This window comes from Malurus melanocephalus, unplaced genomic scaffold (genome assembly GCF_030028575.1).
Source record: "Malurus melanocephalus ecotype Western Australia unplaced genomic scaffold, MMel_1.1 scaffold_67, whole genome shotgun sequence".
NCBI classification, from domain to species: domain Eukaryota; kingdom Metazoa; phylum Chordata; class Aves; order Passeriformes; family Maluridae; genus Malurus; species Malurus melanocephalus.
The window spans coordinates 120172-132651 of NW_026623299.1; the positions used below are offsets into that span (position 1 = coordinate 120172).

The window sequence follows — 12480 nt, forward strand, 5'->3', positions numbered from 1 at the left end:
AAAATCCTGAGAAAATCAAGCTGATAGAGCACAAGTCAGGAACAGTAATAGACTTTATTCTGCAAATGTAGCCCCTTGATTCTAGGCGCTGAATTCTTTCAGCATTACTTTAGTTTGGGAAAAACCTGAATCCAACAATCAATCCAACCAMCTTTCAAGGCCTAATAAGTGGCTCTTTTCTAGTTATTTTCAGTGCTCTGTAAAATCCCTTCTAAGTTTTGGGCAGTGGAAGTAACTGGATGAGAATCTACTAAACATGGCAGTAATAGAACTAAAACAAAAGTCACAAACCTGTTCTGTCAGCACCCCATCTTCCTTCACAGTGGGACCTCTCCTAAAATATTAATTTTTAAAAAACACATAGCCCTTTTCATCTTTCCTGGTAGAATTGCTTTCCCTGAGCCTCAGTTCACTGGCATGAAAGCAAATCATCAGAGGATCTAAGGCTTTGGTAGCTTACTTAAATTGAGTCATCAAATCATACATCAGAGACAAAAAGGCTAATTACTGCCAAAACACAAACATACTTCTTATTTACAGCAGACCTCAGTAGATAATATCTTACCCAGTTCTCAACTATTTTTGCTCTACGCTGTCAATAAAGGTGCCCTCTACCTGTGACATTAACCCTGAAAAATTTGATGGCAACASTTTCTGACCAGCGCTGTGCTTGTCTATAACTCGGCAGCTTTATGGCACAGGAAACTCGGATCATGACAAGATTTTTCATGATTATGAGCAGTAACTYGGCAGTGGAATTCTCCTTTATGGGCCTGTTCCAAGAACTGTCAAAAACATCTCCCAGTTCAAGCAGAACAGTTTTGATCACCCCCTTAAGTGGTTTAAAGAGTCCAATTTCTTTGTCAAGGTTTTCAGAGGAAGAAAGCAATTTCTCAAGGCACACAATATTAGTCCCCAACCTATCGGTCACTGTTACGAGACAAGCCTTGAGAGCCTGATGGCTGAGGTCTATTAACTGCTCACAAGATTGATAACAGGGCAAGTTGCAAAGGAAACGTTAGATTTCCAATCAGTTTCACGATCTTTTGCACTTCTTGCARTACCATGGTGGGATAGATGCTGCCCAAGACACAGATATTTCATCAGAAACTATTTGTCATTTATGGTTTCATAAACAAAGCAAAAGGTAATTACATCTGCACAAGCTAGGAAGCTTTTAATTCCCACTTAATTCTCAGCTCGTGACTTTCTCATTTAATCAYGATATTAGAGCTATGTAGCTACTACAGGCTGTGCAGCCATTATACATCTGTTTGAGTAACAGTGCTAACTTTATTTTTCTTCAGGGTAAGCTACTATTACTCTAGAGCAATACCATCCATTCTTWCCATCTCCTAAAGAAGTTAGTTTCAAAGATTTCTTAGTATTAGAAAATTAAGAAAAAGCAACCCAAATATCACAGGGGTGAGTTGTGCAGGCTGTCAGTTTCCTATGTATCAGACTTTAGAAGAGACAGTGCCTCTGCTTTCCCAAAGGAAATTAGGTGGAGCTAGAGATACTCAGACTGCTGAGAAAGCAGTCAGCCTACTTTTACCAAAATGACTGACAGGTAAATCAGGAATTTTGATGCACTCTTAAGCCCAAGAAGTTCTGGCCATGCAGCACATGGTCAAGGAGGTGGTCACTGACTCCAYAGGTCAGCTCTTTGCCTGTTCCAAAGGAATACTCCACACTACTGCAGCCACTGCTTGTGCCCACATAACCACACTGATCTTCACAGTGGTTTAYTGCAGCTTTGCTTACATCTCTTTCCAAGTAATTAATTTTGCAGTTCATCTAATGAGTCCCTCAGCGTTTCTTTTGCTTTAATGGAAGTTAATTCCCTTACAATAACTGCACAGCTGGCAGGTATAAACAGAACCCTTAACTGTATGATGATGTAGATCTCAGAGAGAACTCCTAATATGTGTTATTAATAGACATGAGAATTACTTTGATGTCTATTATGTATAAATTTATAAGAAAACCCAGAACTCAATGAGATAGGCATCCATCACTTCAAATGAGATTTTGCTGTTTCATTGCAAGCTTTTCTAGTAACAAAATTATTTTGATGTGCCAGAAGCTTTTAAGATCAGACCAGTGTTAATGAAAAATTTTGAAAAACTCATTAAGGTCCAAAGTCAGCCATTTCATAAAAGGAAAAACAGGCAATGCTCAGTCTAGAATGGTGGAAGTGCTAGCAACAGAATGGTGATATTATTTCTCCCCCACCAAAATGATCTGTTTTCTCCAAGGATGAAAAGAAAGTTCACTGATGTTTGGTTTTTTCTAAATACTTCAATCTGTGTATCAAGTTTTAAATCTGACATGCTAATTCAGAAGACCTAAGAAGTAACAGTCTTATTTATATTGGAGTAACTACTTATGCTTTTGCATTTCAAATGTAAATTAAAAGCTGTTTTACTGTAATTCACATGTGGCCCACATTTCTGGAWTCTGTGACATTTTAGTCTTTCACTGACGCATGAACACTTTTTAAACACTTTCCACCACCACTATCATCTCAGAATGGCAGTTACTGCTACAATGGCAGAGATAAAAATAATGTATGTCACACAAAATACTCTTTTACCCAACTTGTGTATTCTTATACTGAGGTCTACACATTTTTTCCTGTTTGAGATGTGTATTCCACTCTCTCACCCTCTTCCATTTCAGTCTTTTATACACCCCCTTCAAAATATATTTATACCCTATTTCACTTAGGGAGTCCCTCCCCCTCCTCAGTCTTGTGTCAGCATCTTTGACTTTGCCCATCACTGATCTCATGTACTAAGACTTAAAAGCAATTCACTTTTGTGATTTACAAGATACAATGGCAGAACCTCTCACTTTGTCAGGATTATGATGCATCTTGAAAAACACTACCTGGGTTGAGTGCTTCAATTCATGTAATCTGCTTTTCTTAAAACTTTGCAGAGAATACTAGACATCACCAGATGAATAAATTCAGATTTAAACTGAACGTGAAAGAGTATTTCACTAGAGTATTACCATTATATCGTAACATTAAACCAGTATTAGTCATGTTCCAGAATTAGTGTAAGAGATTTTTTTATTTTGGACGCTTTACTTGTTATAGATATGATGTTTAATATTATTCACAAGCTCATACAGCCTAAATTATTCATCCATGGTTCAGTTCTGAAGGAATCTTCCTTTATGCTTCAGCATATTTGATGGCCAAAACAGAGTTCTGTAGCACTAAAATTCCTTGCAATGATTCATGTGAGCAAAACCTTTTCATCTCACAACATCCTTATGTTGTCCACTCTAACAATTTTCAGAGGTATGCATAGAAAAAAGGGTAAATGGAAAGCAAATTCTTCTATAAAACCTAAAAGTATTCTTCCTTACTTTAATAAAGATCTCTGTAGTATTATTGACTTCAGATAATAAAAATTATCCTCTTCCTTACAAGTATGGCAAAATTTGCTGCCATGTTCTCCTTCAAGCTCAGTTCCAAAGAGTGAAGTGAAAAGTGAAAGACATTCCAAGAAAAAAAATCCTTAAAGAGATCTAAATATGAAAGTGAAAGGAGCTGTTTAAATTACAAGTAACTTCGAGATGGTTTTGATCAAGGTAGGCTACTCCAAGGCCACAAGGCATTTTAGTGACTGTAATTAACGAGAAAACTGCCGATTGTCAGATTTCCTGCTGATGTGTTTGAAGATTTTYGCTTTGTGGACATTCTTTGATTTCTGATAACCAAATCCCCCMCCTCCACCTCTCTTCTGTAGTCTTCTGCCGTGGTTGCTGTTCACATCTGAAATTTTATTGGTTAAAGAATTTAAAAAAGAATAATTTGAAATACTGCATTTTGTTTGTAAGAGTTATTAACGTGAGAAGAAATAATAGAATTGCATAAAAAGCCAAGGTGCCTAATTAGAGAGAAACCTAGAACTTTGTGCCTGTGGTTCTAAATACTCCTCCAGCTGTCCAATTAAATTGTCCWAAGTACTATTGCTTAAATTCTATCCACTGTCAGGTTTAACAATAATCTACAGTTTTCTTTCATGTTCTTGACCCTCTGTCAATATTCCATGACTATGAAACTTGCATGCTTATATTTCAATGAGAATAATTTTGCATTGAGCAGAACAATACTTTGGAACATTGATGCATTCCAGTTCTGCCCCACAGCAGCTGAAGCCTGTGTATCATGGAYATGTGCTAAAAGAGACATTTGTAGTCAATTTTGCAGTTATAATATTTGCAATGTTACACTTTCCTTGATAAACTACTGTTGGAGCATGATGCATTTCTATGATTAACAGCCAAAACCCCAACCCAACAAACCAGCAGAATGTGAGCTACCATAGGAATTAAGCAAGTTGCAGTAAACATTTATAATGCAGAAATCGAGCTTTCAGACATTGCAGTAAAAGGATACTGAGGTCAACAAATGGAGGAACTTTAAAGCCAAAYGAAAGGCTGACTTTGGGAAGATCCAAGTTATTGACATCGTAGATCTGCTTCAGAGAATGGGAGTCATAAGCTCTGATGTAAGCTTTGTATGCCTCCTGCGCTGACTTGTGAAGGAAGTAGTTCTTCTCTATCAGTTTTTCCAGCTGGTGAGAAAAAAAACAACCCATAAGAAACATAAACAATTACAGCTGTTCAAAGTCTATAAATTATATTCAAACTCTGTTTACTGTGTGAGTGGCAATGACATTCACTATGCACTTCAGCGAAACTATCCTAATGATATAAAAGTGCACATACAGGTATAAAAATGTTTTTATAACCAAGTAAAGTGACAAAAATGCCTGAGGCTGAATTACAGTACAAACAAAGCCTCAGCAATATGAAAATTTACAGAAATATTAAACTGGGTTGTCCCAAGGTAATCAAGAAAGACAATACACTGCAGGCACACCATTAAAGCATGTGTGTGAGAGTTTCCAACTTGACATCTGAACTGTGTGATTCCATGCAATTCTGTACACAGTCTCATCTATTATGGTGCAAAGGCACTGTGAAATCAGCAGTATTAATTCAAAGCCAAAAATGCAGGTACATCAGCGTAGACTGACAGATTTTATTTTATGTGGGCCAAGTTCCCAATACTCATTAGATCCCAGTGTCTCATTTGATGTTTAACAGGCACTAATTCAGCATTCTAAAAATAAGCTACATTAGATGTAATTTCTTCCTGATTATGCTTAATTAGGAACCTCTCTCTGTAATGACTGTCTCCACTGCTTCTTGTACTTGCTATTTTAAATTCAAGTTGCTGCCAAGAAACTTTACAAAGCTCTTATCAAAACAATGATTCACAAAAGTAATCAATAACAGAAATTCACATCTTCCGAATTATCTATGCTATTCCACTCAACTTTGTGCTCTRTGGTTATTTTTGTAGCACAGGAACACAAAAGAAGTTTAGCTGATGCTGGGCTTCATTAACACCAGTTAATTWAAAATACACATGGACTATATATTCAAATCCTAAACAAGAATACATATATTTGAGCTGCAGTCATTACAGACTGGAACATTCTCCATGCAAATTATGATACAGACATTCAAAGCAGTTGAAGTATAAAGCCATGTCATACCTGAGACTGGATGTCTGAAATTTTTGACCAAGAAAATTCAAATTCACTTAGCGGTACCTTAAAAACAAAAGAAGAAATTAAATATCAAAATTATTTACGCTGTATAAATATAGTGACTGTGTTTAAGACCAAGAACAAATAGAAAACAACCTGCTAGATAACAGATTTTTTAAAATACTACAGCTGTATCTGTAAAGTGCCTTTACATCAATATGACAGTATTACCATTTGCTTTAAGCGAGGCCAACAGAGTCATTATGACACTGTTTTGACCAATTTTTTACTTTAGAAGTTAAACCATGTAAGTTACAAAGTCACGAAACAAGCCCAAAAGGAGAGCAACCAAGAAACTGTGCATTTCTATTAAAATTATTATCTTTAGAAGAAGGCTTTGCTTTTTTTGGAATTAAACAAAATACAACTGATCTTTGAAAAAAACAAACWAACAGGTTTTGCCTTTAAAAACCTGATGCACAGTAAAAAGTCATTAGTATAGAAATAAGTTTACCCTGGCTTGTTTTAGGTAACGAAGGAAGCCAAGTTCTTCTGGTCGCAAAATGAGCAGAGCGTGTCCTCTGCCATTTATTCCTCTGGCAGTCCTACCAACACGATGGATATACTCCTTTTGGAAAGAAAAACAAGCATCAAAGTCAGGCAGTCTTAATAAAGTGCTTCACAAAAACGCATACCAAAGTTAACATGAATATAATTTAATGCATCCTTTATTATTTTGTAAGACTTTTTCTTGGCACTCACACATGGATGAGGGAAACCAAGTGTTGACAATGCAAAGCACCATCAGACTGAGACATAGCCCTTCAGTATTTTATCTTCTACTGGGGAAAAAAAAATCTTAGTCTGCTGTAACTGAAAATTAAACATTGGTTTTGATGTATTTATCAAAACTTCTGAGTTTTTTGAATTTCACTTGTTTATAGTAGCAGACACTTCTTCAAATAAGAGTATTATCTTTAAACAAAAAGCAAATTTCAACTGGAAAAGCTCAGGGATACATATGTCAACTCACACTCCTCTTGAGAAGTGTTTGGTTGTTTAGCTGATTAGATTTTAATTCACAGCACAAACAATATTTTACAAAGTAATTCTTAGGAGTATAAGAAATGTCTTGGTTAGGTGCAGCATTTCCTAGGAGCTGGTGAAGGGAAGTGAAAGAAATCAGCAGCTGGGTATGACCATGGCTGAATCCTGACTTCTGTCAAGCAACAGTTTCAGCTTTTCTCTGCAACTAAGTCTGCAGTCAGGATTTGATTTCTTACTGAGACACTTGTCTATTTCCTTAACTTACTTTTGGATCATCTGGAGGGTCATACTGGACAATCCAGTCAACTTCAGGAATGTCCAATCCTCTGGCAGCTACATCAGTGCACAGCAGTATTCCAGACTCTGCATTACAGAACTGGAAAAAYGTTGTGGTACGTTTGGTCTGTTTCTGCTTGCCCTAAAAAAGAAACAAACACATTGGGGATAAAATATCAACTGAAAAAATAATTTGAGACATCTTTCYAAATCGTGGTCTTATACAGACCAAGCAGGACTATTTTGCAGTGGAGAAACAAAAAATAAACAGCATAGGGCTACAAGTGGCATCTCCCAAAACACGAAAAACTATATAAATACTTTTCTCATAAGGACAACATACATGTTGCAAGTTCAGAAACAGGACATTTGCAAATCTAGCAATATGTTAGACAGATTACAGGTTAAAAAAGCAAGCAACCAAGTAAAACCCATACTTGTAAGAGTTCCACCAAAAAATTGCAAAAAATTCCCCCCCAAAACAAAATAAAAAAGGACATTTGTGGTAACTGTTTCATTAACTTTTAGTTAATTCTTTGTCCTAAACTACTCATTGTGTGGTTTTGACAAAAAATTTACAATAGTCATCAAAAAGGTAAGTAGTGGTGTAGTGAAACCATATATCACCCAAGACCTCAGGAAAAGCACCAAACATGCTAGGGATCACTTTKGAGTTCTCTGACAAGAACTTTGCTCCACATGCAGAGTTTTAGTGCTTTAGAAAGGCAACTGCTTGAAAGAAAACAAAAATGTTGCTATATACAGAGCATAAATTAATATCAGTGCTCAACCCTGGTTGAAGAAATCAGGAAGTTTGATTACTGAATTGTTATTACATAATCTTCATCTTCTTCCTCTACAAACTAATTGAGATCATCAGTTTTGTGAGCAGTGTCTGTTTATTAAAAATCAGACTGAAACAAGCAAGGCAAATGTAAATTCAGTAACAGTTTACAGATACTATCAATTAATTATAAATAAATCAATGACTACAATACTTACATGAATGGCCAAAACAGGMAGATCAATATAGTTGAGTAATTCATAGTGGTACTTCACTGACATACATGAAGAAAAAAATACCATCAGTTTCTTCTTCCGGTTCTTCTTGAGGAAAGTGAAGAGCARAAGGAATCTTTTTTCAGATGGACACACTACGTACCCCTGTAAAAGTTTTAAACATCGTTAAATAAAAGTAGTAAGGAGCAAACTTCTGTTTCAATAATACAATTACTGATACATTTCCCATTTCCCAATACAAGGAATGGCTACTTTGTGAAAAAAAAAACAAAACACATCAAATAGTTAAAACAGTGAAATACATCTGAAGCACCCCAATTAAAAACAACACAGGGTTCCTCCCTAACATATGTGTCTTACCTGTTCAAGACCATCTACTGTTGCTGTCTCCTTGTTATCATCAACCCCAACATACAGTGGCTCTTTCTTCAGRGAGATCTTTGCCAGATCTTCAACCTTTCTGGTTTGTGTAGCAGAGAAAAGCATWGTCTGTCTGCGCTCTGGAAAAATATTTGAAAGTCAGCCTCATTTTTTAAAGAAGAATTCAAATAGCAAGTCCATAAAATCTGTAACTGCAAACTTCCCTGTGCAAGTCTATTTTTTTTCAATTAAATTTTATTTCAATTATACTGCTACTGACAAACAAAGAGGTGTAATTGTAATATGGGTTGTACATGTATTTCAGCTGTCCCAAAAATCCTAACAGCTATCAAAACAGTGTTCTTCCTCTGCAAAAATGTTAACAACCATTTGCAATCCAATTTAGATGCAAAACAATGACTTAAACAGAGATCAACTTTTTAATTCTTACTATAACTGTAACTCAGAAGACGTTTGCCTTTATATTTAAACCTGTATTAGGAAATACAGAACTGCAGGAAATGAGACAGAGGACGATGAATCAGAAAATGTAGATGTTAAACTAAAAGGATTTTATATGAGCAGAATTATATCCCTAAAGAGCATTTGAAAACTGTTCTTCAGATAAATGATGTTGAACAAGTAATATATAGTAGTGGCKAGCAAAAAAAAGAGTAAGACAACCACTATGAAGTTCATTTACAGAACTATAAAAATTAATGACTTCTCKTACAATAATTGAGTCAGAAAGAAGACATAATGTTAGTGAAGTGATTTTCAGGAAAGACAGATTTTTTTTTCTTACTTGGTAAAAGTTTTATGATCTGTTTCATTTCTTCTTCAAATCCAACCTCCAAGATTCGATCTGCCTCATCAATTACCAAACACTGCAAGTTCTTGTACATGAAACCTGGAGTGTTCTAGAAGATTAACAAATTCAGTGAGACARAGAAAGGAGTTTTATTATGTTTTAATAACCAGATTAGATACCARTATTGCATCTACCTGCATGTGATCCAGCAGCCTTCCTGGTGTTGCTACAATGATGTTGATTCCATTTCCAAGCTTCTGTGCTTCTGCTGATCTGTTACTGCCCCCCATTATCAGACCATAGGTGTGAACGTGATGGTTCATAAGTTCTTTAAGCACTCCGTAGGTTTGCATAGCCAGCTCTCGAGTAGGGGAAAGAATAATAACACCCGTTCCTAAAAGATACATCAGACAGGAGTCAGTTACAGCTCATCCAACCCCCTAAAGGGCTGCACTACAGTAAATTCAACTGTGAAATGAGGAGCCTTACCATTCCTAGGCATGAATTTCAGCTTGTAGATGAGCTCTACTGCAGGAATAAGAAATGCAAGTGTTTTTCCACTGCCTGTTTTTGCAGCTGCTAAAATATCCCTGTAGGTAGCAATGTTAGAAAAAGAAGTATTTAGTTGACCATGCAGAGAAAAGAACAATCCCACTCTGATCAATGCTCACAATGTAAAAACCTAACATAGTTTTAAGAAGATCTGTGGAGTTGGTACTAAGAGCTTGGTGGTAGATGCAGGTCACAGCAATCAGTCAGTGAAAGGCTSGACTTGATGTTGGAGGTCTTTTCCACCCTTAATGATTCCATGATTTGAATCTATAATTCATATGTGTAGCCTGTCAGCAAAATTTACAAAAAAAAAWGAGTCATTAGAGTGATTAAAAAGACCTGTTTCTTACCGGCCTTCCAGAAGTGGCTTAATACTTTTATGTTGAATTTCGGTCATGTGTGTAAACCCCATGTCATTTATGCCTTTCAGTGTATTCTCACTGACAGAACCAGCCAGGGAAGCAAAGGAATTGTCTTCAAAAGCACCTGAAGTGTGAAGGGAAATGAAAAATATTTAAAACTTATTTCTTMAATTTCATCTGCCCTCTGAGATTAAACAGTTCAAACTGATCTATATGAAAAAATCAAATGACATTTTCTTATTGCATGTTACCAAAAAATCCAAAACCATTGGCAAAATATTCTGTATTCATCTATTCATACGAAATCTACACAGAGCTCATTAGAATGAAGACGAATGCACTGTTTCTTCTCCCAGATTTACTATTTGGACACCTCCAGTTTGCTCTTCATAGACTTCTTCCTTTACAGATAAGCACAGGTGTGTATAGGTTTAAAAAACAGACCAGTCATTTTAGGAACACGTGTGCATATAATGCAAATTTCTGAAAACAGTAACTTGGTGACAGCTGTACAGCTGCCAGTGTCACATCACCTGCATTCAAACACCTGACTCACAAAGCTCATTTGCAAATTGCAACTTGCTCAAAAGTCTCAGACCTTGGGTTTTTGCACATGGACRAAAACAAGAACACAAGGTACCTGTTAGACCTAGTGGTAAACTGGGCACTTCATCCTCCTCTTCTTCCACTTCTTTCTCTCCAGAACCCTGCTTATCTTCTTCTACCTCTGCAGATTCATCTTCTTCAGTTTTTACTTTTTTGGCTTCTGTATCTATAGTGTTTTTTTACAGAAGACAAGTCAAACAGAAATACAAAGGTAATGTTARTCACAAAAAGTTGCTCCACAGACTGCATTTTCTTTCGTCTCTAAGCCATGTACAAAGATCATGATTTTCCATGTGTGGAAGGGGACTGGAGAAGGAGAAGCAAGGTTTTTATGSAATTTTCTCAGGCACAGAGCAAAAAATCCTCAAGTTGCTCCCACATATCCCACYATTTGGATAGTGAAGCAATGTAGCTTAATGTATATGATATTTTGTATGGGAACAAGACAGACGGTCCTTAAATAAGGCAGAAAATTCTTTCCCATGTGCAATGCAGACATCAAACTTCCGATAGCATTTGTGCTCAGGATGTGTGAAATGTTGCATTTTAAGTACCTGAATCCTCAGAGATGAAAGCACCTCTTCACTGGCACAACCATTATGAGTGTCACAAAAATCAAACACATTTTGGAAGCTTCTATTTGTCATGTTTATATGTATGTATAAAAGCATACGCAAATTAGCAGTATTTGTGAGGTGGGTTTTTTCTTTCTTCTAGTTTTCCAGTATACTTCAGTCTCATTATATATAGATGTTGCCAAAGGCTGGCAAAACTAAAAAACTAAAAGCCAAGCACAGAGAGCACCCATCTGCCAGAGCTCTAGCCTGAAACACAGGGCATGTATTTGAATAATAAATAAGCAAAACACCCAAACAACGTTGCCAAGCAGAATCCTATGCAACAATTAAACTGGCTGCTAGTATGAACTAAGAATTCAAATATTCCAGCAGGAAAGAAACAGGAAAAGCTTTAGGCCTCGAGGACTCCAAAAGGCACACCTGAGCGGCACATGGCACTTCAAACTTTCCCCGACGCGGCGGGAACCCAAAGAAGGCACTTTTGGGGTCCCCAAGACCAATTCTGCTCTGGGAGACACGCTGTCTTTGCTATGAACACGCACCATCTACTCCATTAGCCACCGCTTTCCTCTTTTTCTTCTTCTTTTTCTTYTTCTCCTTCTCCCCGCTGCGGGGTCCGGCTGCGTCCGCAGGTTCAGCGTCCTCCTCGGCCGCCGCTTCCACCTCTGCGGCCGCTACATCCTCCACCGCCTCCTCCTCCGGGAGTCCCTGGGATGCCGCCTCCTCCGGGGAGGGCACTGCACGGCGGAGAGATAAACAGAGAGTGGAGAGAACACAAAATCAGCGACAGATCCGCCAGCGCTCAGCCGAGGAAAGGCTCCGCGGCGCCGCCCGCCCGTACCTGCCCCTTGGGCCGCCCGCAGCTTCAGGTTGCGCTGCCGCAGCTTCAGGTTGCGCTTGTGGATCTTCCTGCGGAGCAGCCGCATGGGCAGGTTGCTGGCAGTCGCCGGCACCGACATCGCGGCGGCAGCGGCAGCAGCGGCGGCAGCAGAGACCCCGCGCTCCCGGCACACGTGCGGAGGCCGCGTCCGGGACCCGCCGGAACCGCCGCCCGCGGGGCCTCACGGGCTCCGGGCAGCGCCCCCTGAGGGTGCGGAGGAGGCAGCGCCGCGCTGGGCCCGCCCCGCTCCCGGTCTGCTCCCTCCCCGCTCCCGGTGTGCTCCTTCCCCGCTCCCGGTGTGCTCCCTCCCCGCTCCCGGTCTGCTCCTTCCCCGCTCCCGATCCGCTCCTTCCCCGCTCCCGGTCTGCTCCTTCCCCGCTCCCGGTCTGCTCCCTCCTCGATCCCGGTC

The 12480-nt window shown here is 38.6% G+C and overlaps 1 protein-coding gene across 1 annotated transcript; it reads right to left on the bottom strand.

The window, feature by feature from the left end:
* Window positions 1-3024: 3024 nt before the first annotated feature.
* Window positions 3025-12245, bottom strand: DDX18 (DEAD-box helicase 18). The gene is made up of 14 exons (XM_057366528.1): window positions 12033-12245; window positions 11734-11928; window positions 10648-10779; window positions 9996-10131; window positions 9583-9683; window positions 9288-9487; window positions 9088-9202; window positions 8283-8422; window positions 7905-8066; window positions 6892-7044; window positions 6094-6207; window positions 5586-5642; window positions 4418-4595; window positions 3025-3790 (listed from the first exon to the last, which is right to left on the bottom strand). The coding sequence occupies exons 1-14, from the start codon at window positions 12148-12150 to the stop codon at window positions 3648-3650; spliced, it is 1944 nt and encodes a 647-aa protein (XP_057222511.1). The 5' UTR covers window positions 12151-12245; the 3' UTR covers window positions 3025-3647.
* Window positions 12246-12480: the final 235 nt, after the last annotated feature.